This window comes from Melanotaenia boesemani, chromosome 17 (genome assembly GCF_017639745.1).
Source record: "Melanotaenia boesemani isolate fMelBoe1 chromosome 17, fMelBoe1.pri, whole genome shotgun sequence".
NCBI classification, from domain to species: domain Eukaryota; kingdom Metazoa; phylum Chordata; class Actinopteri; order Atheriniformes; family Melanotaeniidae; genus Melanotaenia; species Melanotaenia boesemani.
This window is the reverse complement of record NC_055698.1, coordinates 15431471-15452574: the sequence shown is the minus strand read 5'-3', so window position 1 is coordinate 15452574 and position 21104 is coordinate 15431471. Positions and strand designations below refer to the sequence as shown.

The 21104-nt window shown below is 40.3% G+C and overlaps 2 protein-coding genes across 2 annotated transcripts; both read right to left on the bottom strand.

The window, feature by feature from the left end:
* Window positions 1–1001: 1001 nt before the first annotated feature.
* On the bottom strand, window positions 1002–11126 carry cyhr1 (cysteine/histidine-rich 1). The gene is made up of 6 exons (XM_042012220.1): window positions 10046–11126; window positions 7928–8022; window positions 7128–7271; window positions 4562–4773; window positions 4195–4373; window positions 1002–3504 (listed from the first exon to the last, which is right to left on the bottom strand). Exons 1-6 carry the CDS (start codon window positions 10331–10333, stop codon window positions 3292–3294), a joined length of 1131 nt encoding a protein of 376 aa, XP_041868154.1. The 5' UTR covers window positions 10334–11126; the 3' UTR covers window positions 1002–3291.
* Window positions 11127–12322: 1196 nt separating this feature from the next.
* dclk3 (doublecortin-like kinase 3) lies at window positions 12323–19808 on the bottom strand. The gene is made up of 7 exons (XM_042011335.1): window positions 19677–19808; window positions 18547–18752; window positions 16544–16675; window positions 15198–16409; window positions 14204–14336; window positions 13952–14119; window positions 12323–13845 (listed from the first exon to the last, which is right to left on the bottom strand). The coding sequence occupies exons 1-7, from the start codon at window positions 19741–19743 to the stop codon at window positions 13151–13153; spliced, it is 2613 nt and encodes an 870-aa protein (XP_041867269.1). The 5' UTR covers window positions 19744–19808; the 3' UTR covers window positions 12323–13150.
* Between the last annotated feature and the right edge of the window lie 1296 nt (window positions 19809–21104).

Here is a 21104-nt window from a genome sequence, read left to right as displayed (position 1 = left end):
CAAGGTCTGAAAAATAAAAAAGGAAGCTTGTATTTTAACCCTGTAATGCAAAAGGTCTCATACATACAGTTTGGGACCTTTTGCATCATTTTATGGTAAAAACTTAGCTGAAAACAATTGTACATAATCTGATACTCTTCTGACCCCTGATGGATACAATAATAACACAATAATGAACCACAATAACTTTGACATACCTTATGGTAAAAAAAAAAAAAAAAAAAAAAAACAGAAAACATACAAAAAGTGTTTTTTTTTAAATACATTTTGTTAAAAGACAAAAAGAAAAAAAAAAGAGTTCAGATTTTAAAAGAAATTTGACTCTTCTCCCCATTTTGGGGGGTTGCGCTTTAAAGGTTTAAAAACCTTGCGTGAGTTAGGGGAAAAATGGCTTGATACCGCCACCTAATGTAGCAGCTCAATAAATGCACCTCATAATGAGTATTAAATTGGATTTGCTTGTAGAACCCACCAACACCAAAATAAAAAAAAAACCTTGGAGCTGTGACCTAAAACTAACAGTCGGTCATTTTGATTCAAAGATGCCATTTTGCCGATTTGTAGACATGTTTTATAACAGACTCCTACACATTCCATCATGTTGCTCTCAAAATTGGTTAATCCAGTCATTAGACATCTGTATTCAAGTTATTGGAAACTTGAGTTTCCTCGTCGAGCAGGGCCGTGGCAACACCTCAAAGTTGGATGTTTCCATCATGAAACCAGAAGTTGTTTTAACTCCCACATTCAACAAGAGGCGTCCACAGAGACACGGGTCTGAACTCCCCCAAGGTGCTAGAGTTGTTCGTCGCTGCTTTAATTCATTTTGTATTCGATGTATCAGATTCAATGAAACATCCATCACCCACACAAGCCTCTCAAATTTAATTTAGATTTCATAACTGCAACACTGAATACATAATTTATACAGACCAATGCGTTCATAGAGCCAGGCCTATTTCTGTTCTCATATTCAACTCACACAAAGGCAGAAGCAGCAGTGCAGGTTCCATGATCTTTAATAAAAGGCACATGTACAGCCATAGTGAGATGAGTGAGTCCACTGGCATAGAGACAAAGCATTAAAACACAGAAATACAGGACATGGAGGTCAGGAGGAGAGAGATCTATCTGCCTTACAGTAGAGTCTATGTAAGTAACATCTTGTTTTTATTCAAGTAGTCTAACACTAATATGTCTCTATGGTACGGTAAAACCCCCCTGGTGCCACCCCTGCACAGACACACACAAACACACTGTCAATCATACAACAAATTTCTGACCCTCAAAAAAAGGTAATCAAGAGAGGGCTGCTGAAGTCCAGTTGGCCTGATTTTATTGATAGGTTATTGATCAGTTTGGATTGTTGTCAACTATCAAGGGGGTCCCAGGACCAGAAAAAGGGGCTACAAGAGCTGCGGTTTGCTTCTACCGTTAAATACAGAGGCAACGCTGTATCTTGATCAAAGATATACTCTTACATTGGAATACTATGTGGCCCCATATTTGTGTGAGTAAATCACTTTGTAATTATTTGAATAATTTCACTGGCATTTTAGGAGCATTTAAACTAGATTTGATTACATAAAAATTATTAAAGCAATTAAAAAATTTTATAGCAAAGTAAACAAAGATTAAAATAAAGGGACAAGGCCCTATGACAACAATATGAGCTAAAATACTCAAATCAAGGTTTTAAAAATGCAAATCTCACAATGTATTTTTCTTAAAGGTAGGGTAGGAGATGTTTTCCAGGAGCATTTTTTTGTTTTTACTGTGTAAATTCCCTTCACACCCAGATTGCAGCCAATTAATTAAATGCTTTAACATTAAAATAAAATATATATATAAAAAAAAGTCACCTGTGGAATGAACAGGACTGAAAAAACACCATCCAATCATTTTAATCGGCCGTTCTAAAAGACTGGTTGGTGATGTCTACTTAACTCAACTGCCATTTGTCCCGCCCCCATCAACCCCTCTGTGCTCTTCGTGCATGAATCATGTTTTCTCAGAGGCTTGGAGCACTTGTATAGGCAACAAAGCAAGAGCCAGAGCTTACAGTACACACTTAAATGTAAGGGACATTATGGCAGAAAAGTTGCCCATATCGAGTTGGAAAAACCTGTTTTAGAGAGATCTGCTACCCTACCTTTAAGTGATGCAAATTATCAAGTCATTTTAAAGTAGTTAAATTATCGTAACAAAACTAAAATAGTGACATTCTGGGGCCCTGGAAGTTCTAGTGGTGGTCCGGCCTTGCTAGTAAGGACCTTGACGACTGCACTGTTGTTCACAAGGACCTCATCTCTTTACACACATTCACGCAAACACACAGGCAGCTAGTCACGCTCTAAAAACCCAAAATAAAAACATTCACAGGTACTTAAATATTAGGGGTAAAGAGAAATAAAATGCTATTAGTGATGAAGGTTAAATATAACCACAGCTGGAGGAATAAGCTGAAGAACTAAAATATGCATGCAGCCAGGCCGTCTCTCCTCTTGATGAAAAGCAGAAGTGGGGGAGACATAGTGGGATGCTGTCTTTCACCTGCTCTGGAAAAACAACAACAACAAAAAAAATCAGAAACTAAATGTTTTTTTTTTGTTTTGTTTTGTTTTTTTTTTCCCAAAACAGAAGGACACTGTTGAGGAAACTCAGGCATCAAGTGTGTAGAAAGCGGGGGAAAACACACATACCAGCCCTTCATCTGCATCCACGTGACCAAAGAACAGCTCAGTAGAGTCGGTTGCTTTATTTTCACATTATCACGTTTTGAGGATGTCCGAACATGCGAGCAGAGTTTGGTCACGCTTTGCCACTTTAACCCAGTTTGTCTCTAAAACACACAAACATGCACACAAAAAACACACTCTGCAAACCTTGCTTTGGTTGGAGAGTGTGTGTGTGTGCTACCTTTGGCTGCGAGTGTCAGGAAGTGAAACATCATCTACATACCACAGGTACGCACTAGCCACCTGGCAACACTGCCGAAGGTTTCGCCCCACCCCTCCATCCCATATAAAAGCCCACCCATCTCATCTCCATAGCAACTCACAGCTTTCCCAAGAGAGGGGTCTCACTACCTTGTACAAAGAGGTAAGTGTAATTAGTGGTGAGTGTGTGTGTGTGTGTGTATATGTGTGTCTAGATGTTAAGAGGTATCAATGGTTCAGTGGTGTCTCTCTTTCATCATCACATCCTTTCTTTGACTCTTGCCTTCAATCACCAAGCTTCTTTTTCTTCACCATTTCCATCCTCCCCCTCCTCCTCCTCGTTTCACAGTCTTTATTTTTGGACTTGGAAGATGAACAGGCGCAGGTTGATGTTTTTGGCGGCCAGCAGTTTGTTGCACTCCACCGAGTCGGAGATGGGTAAAGGAACATAGTCAGTCTCGTTGGTGTCGTTGCTGAAGGAGTGGTGGTAGATGACCGGTTTGATCCGCACGTCATCGTACGGACCTTTTAAAAGCAGGAAGGAGCACTCCAGGGCAGAGTTCACCTGCACAAACAGAAACACATCCACATTAATATAGAGCCTGAACCCAGTTAACTGACAAATATCAGTTATTCCAGATAAAACCATAAAGCAAAGAAAAAAAAAGCCATTTCGGGCCTCATGGCAGAACCTCAAACCGCATTTCATTTAATGCGGGAGGAAGAGTTCTGCAGAGACACCACCCTCTGTAAATAGCACTACGAAAGGATGGATTTATCTGCCCTGCCCTCTCTGGGGGGCTCTGGCAGAGAAAGCAGCATGCAAGCGGCTTCTTGTCTCAGTCTCAGGTGGCCCACACTGAAAGGAGTGTGAAATAACCAAGTGTGATCTCGAGGGAGACTCTGCTGTTTGGATCAGATTAATAAACTGACTCACCTCTCCAGTCTTGCTTTTCTTTTTGTAACAAAACCTTCCGAATCAGCATTGTTCTCCTGTTCCTCCCTCATTTTGCTGCACACACCTTCAGTTTGTACGAAACTCAACAGCAACAAGTGTGTGTAGACAGTATGAAATAACTTTAGTCTAGCAACTGACCCTATAGATATCTGTGGGGTCAGTTTCAGCCCATTTTCCTCTCCAAACTTTACCATTAAAACCAGACTTGGTAAGTAGTAGAGTATCATAGAGCTTCAACTTTAAGGAGTCATGCGAAAACCTAAAAATAGACATGGACAAATAGAGAAGTGAGTGTACCTTGCTCTTAAGGATGAGCTGAAAAGAGAGAGTGCGCTTGCAGGAGAGATTGGGGTTGCGCTCGGAGTCGTTAACGCGGGCCTTCAGCACCCATGTCTGGTTGAGAACAGTGAAACGTGGTGTTTCATAGTACAGACGAGTGATGAAGTCATCAGTGCGGTACGGCCTGAACTGCACCTCTGAATGGACACACAGTGAAGACAGATTAGAAAGAGGCAGACAGGCTGTAAGGAGGGAAAAAAGGGGCAATTATATAGCAAAGTGACCAGATTCTCTAATATAAGAAAGCCATTACATCATGGCATTTCCTCTAAAGTGTACAGACAGGCAATTCACACTGTATGAAACTCTCTCTGGAAGTTTGTACCTGTAAACCCAATCTTCTCATAGCAGAGAAGGCTAAAGATGCTGTTGTAGAGCTGTGTGTCTCTGCGATGGTTCTGGTCCATCTCTCCCAGTATTCCCATCAGCTCTGTACCAGTCTTAGTTGGATGAGAGCACTCACTCTCATGTGCTGGAAGCTCATGAAACGGGCCTTGCCAGGGGCAGCCGATCCTCTTATACTTGCACTGTGTCACCCTGGCAACATAATGACAAGAGGGAGTTAAAGACAAAAGGAAGCGCGGAGGCGGCGTCATATAAATTACATCCCTTACAGAGGTGCTTTGTGATGAATATGTGATACTTGCAGTGAGTGGAAGGTAATAATATCACAGGTACTAATTAATCCAGGACGTGAACTGCAACAAATTAATGTTGTACAGAGATAAGGGCTCACTGAGGGCCAACCTCTGAGTAAAAAATGGCATAAATTCATATTAATTACATCTTGGACAGAGGTGCTTTCAATGGACTCTTGTTACTTTCTTAAGGTGAAGTGAGATATTAATAATATGAAAAGTAACAGCCTTTGCAATGAAGTCAAGCCAATTACAGTGCAAAGTATTGAGCTATACCTAATTTCTTTACATATATTGCCAGAACAAATGGGAAATATGTGCAGCAATTTATTGAAACATGTACATAATAAGCAGAAACAGTATATAAGTCCAAAAAGCCTCTAGGGATGATTCATCACTTCTCAAGATCTGTTTTCACATATTTTCAGTCCAGTTCTTGTTTTGTTTTGTTTTTTTTTTTGTTTTTTTATTGGGTGTAAATCAGCCTTTTCTTCCAATTTCCTTTCCTTAAGAATGTTTTCTTGACAGCCACTTTTCCATGGAAACCATTTCTGATGGGGCTCCAGTGAACAGCAGATGGATAACTTGACGGTCCACATACATCTCTTAGATCTTGTGTCGACTGTTGGCTGGATTCTTTTTGCTTTTTGCTAAAGCAACACTGCATACCTGTCTGACCTTAAAATTCTGTGCTTATGGCTGGTACGCTAGCATTTAATATGTGTATTCCTGGAGCCACCATAGACCTGCTACATTCCAAGAATAAGCCCTTTACCATGTATTTCAGGCCCAGAGCACCACATTTCAACTGAGTTCCACTTTTCTGCACCACGTCACATGCCAGGAACTGGATTTCAACATAGTGGCCATTATGAATGCACACTGTGACACTCAGCAAAAAAACACAAGAGGACAAGGACATCATTGATGTAAGCGAGGAAAAGAAACCGATGGTGTTGGAGCAAGAGATAAGACAAGAGTCAACATCAGACTGACTTTTACTGCTGGAGAGAGCTCAGAGAAGAGACAGGATGCAAGGTGGATGCTGAATCAGCCTACGTTACGGGACGCCACAGTGTGAAAATCTGCCAAAGTTCAGTCATGGAGCTTTAAGCATCACTTTTACATTCTAGGTCCAATAATTTTTCATTTTGTCAATTTTTCTATTTGGACAAAATGCACATGGCTAATCACTTTTTAGGTTTGAAATTAGGTTAAATATGACTAAAAATTAGAACAATGTCTCTCTGTGACAGGCTTTAAGTACCAAAGTAATTAAAGATACTATTTAAAATAGGTTCTTTGTTAAAATTGTCTATCATGTGAATATAAAACACTTTTTCATCATGTGAATTAGGTGCCTTTTTATGTTTGAATGATTCATAGGCCAGTGTTAAGTGGCTTAGCAAACACAAAAACACATTTCATTGAAAATGGCCATGTACAGACTGAACTGAAAATTTGTGAAAAAGCAGCAAAGGAAAAAACTGAGAAGACCTTCAGAAATTCTGGAGAATTATTTAAAAAGACAGTCTTAATGGATTATATGACAGTCTGGCTCCTTAGATGCAAAATAAAAAGTAAGGGGACCTTTTCGGGATAAGATTCAAAATTCACCTTTTTACCTGAAATGTTACATATTACATGTTTAAAAATGACTCAGCTTCAGCATCAACAGAAAAAACTGTAATCACAGGTGTAATTACAGCATATTAAATTCAGAGTTTGTGTCTGAATGAGTATCGTCCACACTGACGACTGCATGCCTATTATCAACATATCCTCACAGAGATCGGCAATGTTTTCTGTCTGACCTGACCAAGAAACACCAGGTGTCTACCATGGCTGCTGTCATAGCAACAACAGCACAGGCACCGCTCTTCCAAGCGGGGTCACCTGTTGCCATAGAAACAACCCTGTAGGATTTCATACACGGCTTGAAGATTACATATGACTAATGCATTTTGTGTAATTACATTAGTAGTTTTTCTCCTTGGAAGTGGCTACTTACACGCCCCTTCATCTTCCTCAAATGAACTCCATGAGATACAATAAGCAGATATAAATAATACAGTAATACTGTGGAATAATTTGTGTGTTGGTCTCTTTTGCTACTTACTTAGTATTTAAAAGAGACTGGACTTCACAGTTTGTAATGGTTTAAGTGGCCCTTTTTGGAATGTTTACAGGGACAGAGGCTTGGACCAATATTGGTGACTGTGTTTTACTGTTATTAGATTGTGTGATGTAAACCTGTCTTGGCACTCCTCCTTCTGGTGTCTCTCTAGACTGGAGCGGGGGAACTGTTTTAGGCAGAAGGTGCAGTCTGTCGGCAGCTCGCTGACCGCCTTCTCAACTGCCAGGTTCCTGCAGCACAAGTTCTTGCTGATTTCACACCTACATAAGCATAGGAAACCGTGAATGATGCATCAGTGCAGATGTATATCTAATATCTGTGGAATGTACAGTATGCTTAAACTGGTTTGTGATCACTGAACAACAAGTAGGGTTCTAATTTATTAGTATTCTTTCGTCACTGGTGGCAGTGTAGCAGAACAGACTACGTTTTGCTTGTGTGTACGTTTGTTGTAACACAACAAAACATGATGTTAATACTAACTGATGCCAAAAATTTGTGAATGTTTTTAAGATTTTTTAGAAACTTTAGTCTATTCTTCTCAACAAAACTTCCTCAACTAAGAGTTTCATGGGTTTCCACACACAAACTGCTTACTAGCTTACTACTTATTCAACAATAACAGAATATTAATGTTATATTTATGTAAATAATCTTTGGTAAAACAGTTAGTGAACAAAGGATTGCTGTCTTACTGCATGGTTTACTTTCTCCTAAGATTCAGTTAATGAACCAATGTTGTGACTTTTTCTTGTAAAATTTGCTGTTATTTTTCAGGATGCATTTTCAAGGCATCTGAGCCTTAAAACGCACCAAAGCAAATCCAAATATGACTACCATCAGCATGTTTTAGACATATGACAAGTGTAGAGTTAGGATCTGTGCTGCCCTGGAGATGATAGTGGACTTTATCTACCTGCAGTTTGGACACGTGGCCTGTTCTTCCTTGAGACGTGAATCAGCCAGGAGGTGAATAAAACAGCCAGCACACATCAAGTGCCCGTTGGTACACTGTGGCAAGAAAAAAAAAAAGGTTAATGGGGGAGTTTGGGGGAAGAAATAAATCTGATAACTGAATAGCTGCAATGCAAAACTTTAACAGAACCCTAGTTTGAACTTTTAGAGCGAAGAACAAAATGTATTTTTTGTGTGTGTTCAACTTAAGTTTAAATAGTATATGAGTACCATCGTACTAAAAGATTCTATAATCAGCAGGTTAACCAATGACATGTGAAGGAGACAGGACTGGAGCATACACCAAAAGCTTAGTCTTTCCAAACAAGGATTGATGTCAGCTTACCACTTTGTGCTGAATCTCTTCGATGTTGTTGATCAGCTTAAAAAATAAAGAAATAAATGACTGCTGAATACATGCAAGACCTTTGAGCTGTTGGGTGGCACGCAACGTGAAACTGTCATGCTACCATGATCAACACACTGGCTCAGGAGAAATTTGGAAAATCATTTTCACTCAACATAGTCCACTGTTGTAACCAGCAATTTAACCTAAACCCTTTTTATATATAAATGAAGCCACATATCAACTCTGCACAGAGAGACTATTGAGTCTTCTGGGCATCGGTTTATCTCAGATGGTGAGAAAGACTGTGGACGTGTTCTGGGGTCAGATGAGCCAAAATTTTAGTTGTTTTTTTTGGGGGGGGGGGGGGACAAAAAAAAAAAAAAAAAAAAACATGTCTTCCCCCATCAAGCTGTTATCAGAACAAAGTGCAAAATGCACCCTTTGTAATGCATCAGTGTAAATGACATGGACGGATTGCACATGTGAGACACTGTCTCCAATGCTGTCAAAAAGCCATCAACTGAAACCTTTTCTTTCTCATCCTTTAGGTATACTGTGAACATGGAATAAAATACAAGAGGCCTTTTGAATGCACATGTTCATTATTCAAGTACTTATTGCACAATATGCTGTTCTCTAACATAGTGATTAACCGCAAACCAAAAAGCAAGTGTCCGAACCATGATTCAACCACTAAATGTACAAGTTCGATGACAACTTGTATCTAAGCAATCCTCTTCATCACACTGATCACATTTTGACGTTATCAGACTAAGACGACATCTAACACATAACAAGTTGAGACACTGACATTTTTTGCAGGGGTATATCCACCACAGTTTGAGATGGGGAAGGAATCACCATTGCATGATTTTGCTAATATCAGCATAGTTTGAGCTTTTTACATTTTCTGTACATTTCACCTTAAATTTGAATGTCCCTAACATTTTTTTAAGGTAGTGTATTGGGCTATTGGTCTGCAAATGTCATTAATTTTAGTTTGTTATTGAGACATAAAAATTTACTCACTGAAGTAATCTTTAAAACAATAGACTGGTAATAGACTAGGGAGATCTGGAATTGTGATTTTTTTTTTTTTTTACATGGATAATGATCCGGTCTGTGGAATGGCGTAACATTTCAAAATCATTCACATCTACACATGAACAGAATATCATATAGAGGGCAAATGTGGCATTGTATTTACACTGTTTAATGTTTAACATGAACACTGGAAGGTGTGTCCTGCATTTCTTTGTGAGGGGTGTTAATGGTGACTTAACTGAATAATGACTGCAATAAATATGGTAACTTGACACAGAAGAGGTCATTTTGAGGACATTGAAAAAATTGTTATGGGGGGGGTTGAAAGGAAGGACAAGTTATTTTCATTTAGGTCAAGTTCATCTGTGGGGTTTGGGCATGTGATTTTTGCTGTGGACGGTGTGAAGGATAAGTCATCTCGTAATATCAAACTTGAGCAGACCACCTGGTTTGGTTGTGTCTGATCTTTCTGCCTTATGACCTAAATATGCAGTATGGACATATGCAAGCTGTGTTGGATCCAGTATCACTAAAAATAAATGGAGCTGGCCAATACATTCAACAGGTTGACTTTGGGGGCTGGGACACATAGGGAGCTTCTATTATATGTTTCTGTTTTTCTGATGTTTGACAGTAAGTTAAGGATTTTATGGGGGGGGGGGGGATTGTGATTGACACCATGTTTACCTGGTATACTGACGCCTTGGGCAAGTCTAGGCACACGGTGCAGCACAGCACTGAGTACAGTCTCTCCTCCAGCTTTCCTGACTCTCCCTCGGGTATTTTCACCCTCTTCTTGGGTGGCTCGTCTGGATCAGGCTCAGGCCCCTCTCGTCGTATAGCAACATCCTCTTGCATGGCTGCGATCCCGGCGACAGCCTCCACCGCTGCCCCCACGGCCCCGACCCCCAGGCCGGCCGAGGAGGAGCCAGGGGCGGCCGCAACGCCTACGTCTCTCTCGTCCAGTGAAGACATGGCGATGGCTGTCTAGAAGTGTCTATTATATACCTGCCTCGACCTGGCTGGGTCCGAAATATCAGCTTGTTAGCTCAAGGCTATCTTACGACCTGTCGAGCTAACGGTCAGCTGATAGTGAGCTAGCGTGAGCTAAGCTAACACTTCAGAAGCAGGTTGTCAGGAAGGAACGCAGGCAAACTTAATATTAATGCAACCCTACACATAGGAACAGGAATTTTAACAATCCAATTATTGTGTAATAACGAAATCATGTGCTAAATTTAATCATTACTGTCGGGTAGATTAAATGTTGACTAATTTTGTTGACTTACAGTTAAGCTAGCAGACTATGTGGCTAGCTACGTTGACACAAACACAGCAGTCCTCTCCCTGTGCCCAGGCAGAACAAAAACAACTCGGGCTCTCTCAGCTGTTGTTGCACTCTCGATGCCGTTAATCGCACTGACAGCAGGTTACAACGGCGGCCCTGCTCGGCTGCTCCCCGCGTCCCTGCTCCGGTACCGGTTAACTGTCCACGGGACTCAGAGGACGTGTCGGTGATTAAAGCAAGAGTTCTGTTGGGACTTGTCTCTCTGGCTACACAGCCATCTTTTTTTTCCCCAGTTCTTTTACAACTGCGGATAAAATTCGTTATTAATAAGAAATGTTCAAAATTGTGGCTTGTGATAAAAGCTGTAAGTTTAAAAGTAAATATTTCGCCTGTTTCTGGGGTGGGAGGGACACTAAGCGCCAGTAACTACTTGAAAGCAGCAGCCGTGAATTGACTGTCAGCGGAATGTTTTGTTGTGGCAGATGACTTGGGGTATTTAAAGAGTTTGAACGGCGCATGCGCACTGAGCACCTGCGGGTCCGTAAATGGCAGTGACTGGAAGCTGACTAAAACCTGATATGCGACAAATTTAGGCTACTCCACCAAATGATGTATATTTCTTAGAGGTAGTGTTTTACAAAGTATGTTTACTCAAGTGTTTTAGTTCAAGTTCAATTTAAGGATTTTCTTTTCATGACATGTCTACTCCACTGCATTTCAGAGGTACTTGAGTATTTATTTGACAGCTGTAGTAACTTGTTTCTATGCAAATAACCCCCTCCCCACACCCACCTCTCTTTTTTTACATTAAATGTATGAGGTGCTACAATCTTTTTTTATTCTTATACAGCCGAGTATCTCTCATCTCTTTTATCATTTAGTTGATCAACAGAAAAATTCAGTAGCATTTATGTAAATTATGTAACTAATCTATTCATCAATTAAATTTTAAATAGATGCCTGTCCTACACAAAACCAGTTAAAAATTAGATAGACTTTAACAAACTACAATGGCAAAATCCTTTTTTGTTAAAACAAATATTTAATGCTAAAACAGAAACAGTCTACATCTTTCTGCTGCACTGAGCACATTTATCTCTAGTACTCAATGTACCTTTTTCTTATTTAACTCCCCCATTTCTGCTTAGGTAACATTATTAATGCAGTTTTCTATGGGTGTAGTAACTATTTAGGCATTTATTTTACTCTGAAGTAAAGTTTGTTCTGATCGTCTATGTGCAATATCCATGCATTATAACACTTATAACACTTTAAAAAGTTTAAAACAACCTTGTCTCTGGTACTCTGGTATTTTGACAACACATTTTTTGGGCCTATTGCTACAGTCTCTTTGGGTGGGTTAAGGACACATAAATAATTCAGCCACAAAAACTAGATGATCAAGACAAGCCCTAATTACCCTTGGTCAGTGCAGCCAATAGAAGGTCATAAGCATTTAGTGGCTTTGTCATCCAGTGCCCCAGATATGTGGCTTAGCAGCTACAGAGGCTGTGAAGGGTTCAAGTGTGGACTGGATTGGGGGGTTGTGAGTGTGCTGTGGGGCGGATGGGGCAGGATGTCAGTGTCAGCTGTCTGCAATCGGGAGGGACCGCATTAACCACTCCCATTGGACATAAAGATATGCCTTATTTGGTGTGTGTGTGTGTGTGTGTGTGTGTGTGAACTGGTGAGAGAGAAATACCTCCCTTAGATATGCACACATAGTTTGCCCGCTAGCTGCATGTGGTCACACTTTGTCCTCAGTGTTGCGCAATCCCCATTGTAAGTCATGTTATACAAATGTATAACACATTCATTTGCCTAAACATTGCCACAGATTGTCAGCTCCACTGAAACTTTAAATCAGCAGTAGCTTGTTGCCAAAATAACCAGTTACAAAATATAATGAATAAACACTATAATGGATGATGTAAAAGAATAGACTAAAGATAAACTGAAAAGTTTTTCATGTAGATATTTTAGATCAGAACTGTATAACAAGCAACCAAATAATCATCTGACCACAGACATGATATATTATCTACAAAAGAAAAATATAGTTTCCAGAGAAAAAATAAACCCTAAGTTAACAAAAACACTTTTACTAAAACATTTACTAAAAAGTATTTATATGAATACTAGTAACACATTAATAAAGTGTGCTTCACTACTTTCCAATCCATCCTCCTTGTGTTAGGCTGGGCAAACACATGACTAAGTCATTACACAAAATCTCATGATTAATTTCTGTTTGTGGGAAAAATTGATTATGCACATTTATGAAATGTATCTAGTCTCTTTAATCAGACCCTATTCATCCCAGTAGATCACATCACCTGCTGACCCCAAGGATGTAGCTGCTAAGAAATCAGCTTTATTGTCTAGAACAATGAAAGTGACGACCCTGATCTGATCACGCAACAACAGATTTCATAGTGATGTCAGGACATTGTAGATGGCTGGATGATGGTGTTAACACTGTTCTCCTTGTTTTGGTTTTCAGTCTAGTGTTTTTGGGATGTGGCTGTCATGGGATTGTGTATTTGGGAATTTATATTTTGCTGAAGATGAGCAGAGCGACCTGCTGTGGTTTGGTGTGTTGTTCTGATGAGAGATGTTGAATTTGGAGGTGATTGCTGTTGGCTGTCATGTTTTAATTGTGGTTTAATCTGAGATGGAGGCTCTGTTTGGGTTGCGGAGGAGTCAAGCTTAGTGAGATCAATATGGTTTGTGTTTAACAGCTTGGGTCCTGGATCCTGTATTTCTCGCCCACTGTGTTGCTCTGTAGAGCTGGATTGTAGTTTCTCTTGGCCATGTGTGCTGTCTAAAGGTGAATGCTCTTTGTTCTTTGGAGATATTACATCAACTGTGCTTGTTTCTTCTGACTGCTGCAGTGGTTGTTTGTTCTCATTTTTTCCTCTTGCTGTGAGCTTGTCATGTCTCCTGAGAGTGATTTCCTCCTCGCTGCAAAAGGGTTCCATAGATTTGTCTGTAAGTGATTCTGCTGCTTTTTTGACTGTTGGTCTCTGGACTCTCACTGGTTCTGCTGCTGCCATGCTTCTCTCAGGTTTGTCTGTGAGCGCCCTCTGCCTGCAAGTTGAAGCCATAGCTGTCACCCACTGATGCAGGAGAGTCTGCTCTGCTGTCAGTCTCACTGTGGGGTCTGGCTGAAGCAGCGATCTAACAAGGCTTTTAGCTTCTGCATATAAACAAACACAGAGAAAATCAGATTGGGTATATACATGTGGATAAATATGTATGTGAGACATGTGTGCCTGCATGGAATATATGTCTATTTGCCTCACCATCTGAGATGGAGTCCCAGTAAGGGGATGGGAAGTGAAGTTGTGCTTGTTTTATGAGCTTGAAGAGCTCTTCCTGGTCTCGATCCCTACTGCGAAATGGAGGGAATCCACACAGGAGGATGTAAAGAATCACACCCAGAGCCCAAACGTCCACAGCGACATCATAACCTGGTTGGTAAACCACAAGCAAATGTTTTCAGAGTAGGAAAATAATGGTCAAATTCAGGTACAGAAGTCAAATAAATACCTCACCTGTCTCACAGAGGATCTCTGGGGCTACATATGTGGGTGTACCACATATGGTGTAGACTGGTTCAGTTACAACCATGGCAAGACCAAAGTCTGCCAGCTTTAGCCGAGAGATGCCAGAAGCAACTTCCTCTATCTGAGAGTGGGAACAAGGAAAACAGATAGCCATGGAGTTCAGCTTTTACCTATGGAAATCTAAGCAGCTCTTGGTGTATTTATGTAGTTTACACACACACAGAGAAAGAGAAACTTACTGACATTTTCAAGATTTGTGGATTTTTCAAACTAGTGATATTTAAAAAAAAACTGCTGTACCTTAAATACTATGAATGCATTAAAATGGTATAATGATGATACAGTGCTCCTAAATTACGTTTACTGTTTATCAGGCAGAGATCTAGGGTCCTCTAAGTTATTTTTTGTTGTTGTTTCTGCAGGACTAAAAACCTGAGACCTGAGGAGGTGCCATATTATGCTATACATGCTTTTTTTTTTTTTGAGGGGGGAGGGGGGTACTATACAACAGAAACCTTTAAATTTTAGGCAGTTCCCAAGGATTTTTTACAAATTACACATCATGATATTTCCACTTTAATCTCCTTTTATCTAGCGTGACTCTCAGTGTACTCAAATTTTAAGAACGAACCCTTTCACCACAGAGTTTCTTGCCAAAAAGCAGAAATAGGGGTCTTCTCAAACTTGTAAAAATGTTTATAAAAATTCAAATGTGCATGAGATTGCTTCTGTCTTTCAGAGCTAGCTTGTGCTGTACACTTTGACACCATTTAATAGTACATGTACTGTTCATGAATTATGTGTTTTTGAAGCTTTTATGGTAAACTTACTGCAATCTTCTTCTCCTTCCATCACTTTAAAGTATGTACACATAATTTTAAAATGATATGCATACAGTATATCATTGGTTTTATCATTTTATATCCACACAAAAACTTAAAAACATCCATTCTCCACTCCTATTATCTACCATGATACCCACCAGTAAGTTCTCTGGTTTCAGGTCTCTGTGGACGATGCTCTTACAGTGGATGTAATTTAGAGCTTCGCTCACATCTGACACCATCAGTCCAGCTTCAGCTTCTGAAAACTTCCCCCTGTCACTGATGGCTTCAAATAGATCTCCTCCATTCACCAGCTCCATAAAAAGGTAGAAGTGGGTGTGCGTATGGTAGTGTGTCAACAGTCGCACTATACGAGGATGGCACAGACTACCCAGAAGGCTTAGCTCATTCTGCATCATGTGTTCTCGACCAATCAGCTTGGAGTGCTCAATGATCTTCACTGCAAGGGTTTGGCCATTGTCACGACGGCGGCACTCTCGCACAACTGCAAAGTTACCATCTCCGACCACAGGTCCAATTTCATAGCAGCGCTCAATGTCTGACAAGGTGACTTCACTGCTGTGAAACGGGAGGCCAGATGTTTCCTTCTTTTCTGCGTCTGTGTGTGCTGCACCCACCTTTGGAGCTGGATTTAGAAGTTGTAAGTGTATAAGACTCCTCTCCTCGCCTCTGTTGATTGGTTGTGGATGTGGAGGTCTGTTATGAACGTCCAGATGTTTCACTTCCTGTTCTATGTGAGAACTTCCTTTCTGCTTCCGCGACACAGGTGGAAGTGGGACCCTACCTGATAGTGTAGTGATCAGTTCTGGACCTTTATGTTTAGCTTGTCTCACTAAGCAGTTTTCACACAGTATGGGAGGGGGTATGTCGGCATCTATAAGACCCTCCTCGTGTTTAAATGGACCAATAACAGAGGGCTGTCTCTCTGTGATGCCACCCCTCACATGCAGTCTCTGCAGGTTGTTTGGAAGATGAAGAGGTTTCCTCCAATAATTTTTTTTATATGACTTCTGAGAGTCAGGATTATGATTATCTGGTTGATGCATGTTTGTTTTTTTAGATGTGTGTGTATTGATATGATTCTTGACATGTGTATTTGTGTTTCGGTGTACATCTTGATTGGTTCCAATGTTGTCTGTCCCCTCACTGTATCCACTGTCAGCTTTGGCTGTTTTATCTGGCGGTGGCTGGAGTTTCTTCTCCCAGGCCCTCAGTGCATTAGCACGGTAATGTGAATGTTCTGGAAACAGTTCTTCCAGAGCCTCCTGCACGCTGCTCAGCTCAGGACGTGCCTTACTGAGAGCCAGGAGGGCAGTCTCACCACGGAAGAAATCGCACACACCTTTAACCTATGACAGACAGAGAAACTGTAGTTATTTGAGAAACCCCAGTTTTCCATTCATGAGTAAACACATGAGTTCTTCAATTTTCTGATGTTTTTCTACTTGATCCTTTTAATGTTAATCCACTCGTTGGGCCTCACCTCCCGAGCATGTGTCGTGTATAGCCGTGTAACTCTCGCTCTGTGCCAGCGAGGAAACCCCAATGCCTCTGAGATATCCAACAGTAATTGCTCAAAAGACACCACACCCCTGCGGTTCAACAGCACAGTCACCTTGTGAACACGGAAAGACAAAAATCTCCATTCAGTCATGATATTCATCTCTATTGCACATATCTCATGCTACTCCATGTACAGGTGGCTCTTCTAAAGAAGAGGTTAAATCAGACAGTGGCTTTCTATCATGATACGGTATCAGTAAATCTATGCACTAATACTGGGAAATTGGATCTATGCTCAAAAATTGAACCTTCAGACAGGATTTCAAACTGATTAATTGTTAATTTTACCAATTCTCTAGATGTTGGCCTATAATAAATAAGATTTTTTTTTTCATAGACAGGACAAATCTGAACCACAATCTTATATCTCTAACTGTTTCATTAGTGAAAGATACTGTCTTGTTTAACCTCTTCTTCACCAGTGTCTGTACATGAGCCAGCATGTGGTACCTGCAGTAGAAATGTTTGTACATAATAAGAAAAGCCAATCATAAAATGTAACATTCAATATCACGTTGAGTAATTCAGCTAAAAGACTCTACCAAGCAGTGGCAACAAAACAAAACACAAGTCAAACCCCAAGCAATTATATGAGAATGTAATAAAAATATAAGAACAGCACTGTCCATTTTAGAGCTTCTGCAAATTTCTCTACTTCAAGCAAACCACACTAACAAGGTGTCATGTGAAAGCAATAATTCTGCTGATTACAAAGAAATGTCAAAAACAATTAAAAAAAATCACCAAGTCATAAATCATGTCTTACTTTTCCTATTTTGTGGTCAAAACTTTAATTCTACCTCCCCAAAATCTCTGCTATTATGTTCTCCTATGATTCTATATTTGTTTGAAATGAATAACAAAGGTCCTGGTAGTTTCTATGAAGATGAAGGAGGTTTTACAGTGAAGTTTTCACTTGTCCTATCTTATGTAGGGCAGGGCTTATTAGTCCAGTCCCATGAGGGCCATAGTCCCACAGGTTGTCAATGTTTTCCTGCTCCAACACACCTGACTCAAATTAAATGGATCCAACAGCCAATGAAGTTCTGCACAATGACTCAATAATCTGAGTCAGGTGTGTTGGAGCAGGGAAATGTAAGAAACCTGCAGGACTGCAGCCCTTATCGGGATGATTTGAATGGCCCCAATCTACAGCTTTCCTTTTTTTCATGATTCTCATGGTGTTTCTAAGGTGAATTTGGGGGCTATCCCTCAACTGTCCTGACTCTGACATTTCATAGCGGTGTTGAGTATCCAGATTGACTTATGGGTTTCTGAGATATTAACACATGTAACGCCTCCATTAAAACTGCTCAGATTTATTTTTATAACTTTTATTTTTGCACAGCTACTCAGCAGACATTAATAATTCCTAGATTAATTAGGCTGTTGTCATCTGGTTTTCACTGAATTTTCTACTGTGTTCCAGGTGAATTTACTTTGACACAGTAACACATATCTTGATTCTGACACTTCTGTAGTAATCTCACTGTCATGCCTGCTCCACCTGCACCAGTAAGCTCCACTTCATCAGCCTACTGATCACCGGTCCTAAGACTGCATTATCCAGGATTCCTCTGTTCCATCTCATCGGACTTCACCTGCCGCCTCTCCTCATCAACTTGACAAGTCACACCTGTTCTCCGTTCTACTTAAGCCTCCAACACACTGCAGATCTTTGTACTGTCTTGTAGCTACTTCAGTCTGAGAGAGAGCTGCATTAAAACCTTTTTCACATCTCAACCTTCTAATGAGACCAAGATTATGCATATAGCCCTTGAAGTTGTGAATATATACTTAATTTATTTTGGGTATGTCATTTCAGACAGCAAGCAGAAAAAATAGGCCTTGTGGAGAAGAGATTAAACCTGCAAACCTTTCATCAGTGGTGCCTTTTTCAAAAATGGTAAACACTGAATTTACCTTTCGTAGTGTACTTTGACATGGCCGTACAATAGTGACCAGGCGAGGCCGCTCTGCACTCTCTTCTGCATGGCGGGTGTGAAAGAGAGGGAGATTGGGAGGAGGAAGAGGGAAGTGGGACCTGTAGACATGTTCTGCAGGGTGTGGCTGGATGGATTTTGGCTGCGATATCATACTAGGACGCTTCAACAAGGGAGCAGGAGCAGCTGAAGCAGAGAGACAGAAAGCAAGAGTTGAGACTAATGATATAACCATGTTGTTGGTTTGTTCTAGGCATGTGTGTAAAGGAAAACTCATAAGTAACACAACACCAGGTCCTCATCCTGTGTGACTGTACGTGTGTGTGAAAGCAAATCCGGCTGATCAGATTTGAGCTCTTTCCATCACATGGAGTGTAAAGGCCATTTGAGATTCCTCAATCACCTTGCCCCCAGTCTGAATTATTAAGGCTTCCTTAAGTCATGAAAAACCCGCAGACACATACATACACACACACCCCAGCAAAAGCTTGCTTGACCTGGTTAGGGCTTAGCTGGATCTGCATGATTAATGAAGCATTAGTAACACACAGCATCTTTGACGTTTCACTTTATAGTACCAGGGGAGATACAGAGACCTTATCTGGCCACTCAGCAGGGGTTTGTTGTTTTGTTTTGTTACCAGACGCAGACAGAAACACAAGACCCTCAATGTGACCAGGGCCCCTTTTTAACAAGACACCACCAGCCCACTGAAAAAGAGCAACAATACTACTCACACACAAAGGTTGAAAAGATCCATGCCATGCAGTTTAAACATCTCATTAAAAGCCAGCTGTGGCCAGCCAAAGAAGATTAAATCAGGCTTTTCTGTGTGTGTGTGTGTGTGTCTGTGGCTGTGTTAGGACTTGGATCTAATTTCAGGAATCTATCCACACAAATATGTCAAAACCCGATTTTTTTCATTTTTCTAAGCTCAGATGTGGTCAAAACATTTTATCAAGTAGGCTATGCTGTCATAAGACAACAGCTTTAAATATAAATCTAGCATTTCACGTTGTGATAGAACGTTTTTATTGCAATAATTTGTAAAGTTAGTGGTTATTATTTCATACCAAGTTGCCAATCCATTAAATCTGACACACAACTTACCTGCCAGTTTCCATTTAGTGTTTCGCGCCGCTTCACATCCGTGCCGGACTTTCTGTGATGGCGTCATAACTTTAAATATAACACAAAACACTCAAGATATCTAAATGAACATCTTTTTATTACTAGACTATTATTATTTAAATGGTCATATATCTATTAGTTGCTGCTGTCCCGCTCTCGGCTTCTAGCGTCCAGGGAAAGTAATGAGATGCGCTATGAGATGACTATCATGTATTTTTGCTGGTTGCCATGGAGACGTGTCCAGCGTCTTCAGCGAATGAGACAGACCGGAAACTCTGCGAAGTCGCTTTCAAAATAAAATATTTTTTCAAACGCATCGATAAGGGAGAACGTTTTAAGACGAAGCTGCAGGTGAAAAGGAGTGAAAAGGTGCAAACACTGCTGTAAGGCAGTGGTGTATCCAGGCACAAAGATTCTTTTAATGGAGTGGCCAAGATAAGACAGAAGTTAGTGTGGGGTCCACTAACTATAAAGTCCAGCTGGATCATTGTTTACTTTGGTTAACGTGGAAAATACAGGGATTCTTGGATATCTGGATTACAGCTTTAAGCCATTTCCAATGTCAAAAACAAAACTGTCTTTACAGATTTTAAAGAATATTATGCAAGATATGAACTTAGAAAAATATCATACCATACCAAACCATACCATGCAGTTCTGGCTAATTCCTGCCAAAATGAGTTGCAGTAATTCCAACGGGATGTAATAAAAGCATGAATTACAGTTTCAAGATTACACTTGGTTAGAACGGATTTTCTGTTCAGGTTCTATCTCAGGTTGGTCTGAGATGGAAAAAGCAGGATTTACTAGTGAATTTACATGTTCTTTTAGCTTTAGATGAGCATCAACTTTCACAACTAAATCTGTGACGATGGCCTTCTCATGTCACTGGAGGAGTTAAAATCATCTAATCTTACACAGAAACTCAGCTCAGAAAGGTATTACTTAAACCACTGGAGGGCTGAGCCTGTAATGCCCACCCATTGCTTTAATCTCGAGATGAAAATCTGGTAGTCCACAATATCAAAAGCAGCTGTCTAGAAGTACAAACAGAACACAGTCACCAGAATCCATTGCTACGAATATGTCATTGAATACTACTAAAAGGGCAGATTCAGTGCTGTGGTTAGCTTTAAACCCAGACTGGAAAATTTCAAGAACACTGTGTTCTTCACAGAAAGGCATCAGCTGGTTGTACACAAAAATATTCAGTTGGTGTTACAAACACAAAATATCCTTCATCTTGCAGAGGAAAAAAGGCTTTAAACATTACTCATACTGCAGAATAAACACACAGAAAGACCAGTCATCAGCCAATTAACGCAAGTGCAGCTATGTTTGTAGCTGCTTAAATCTGCTGGCCAAAGTGTGACTCAGCAAGTGCGTTATTAAGGGTTATCCACCAAA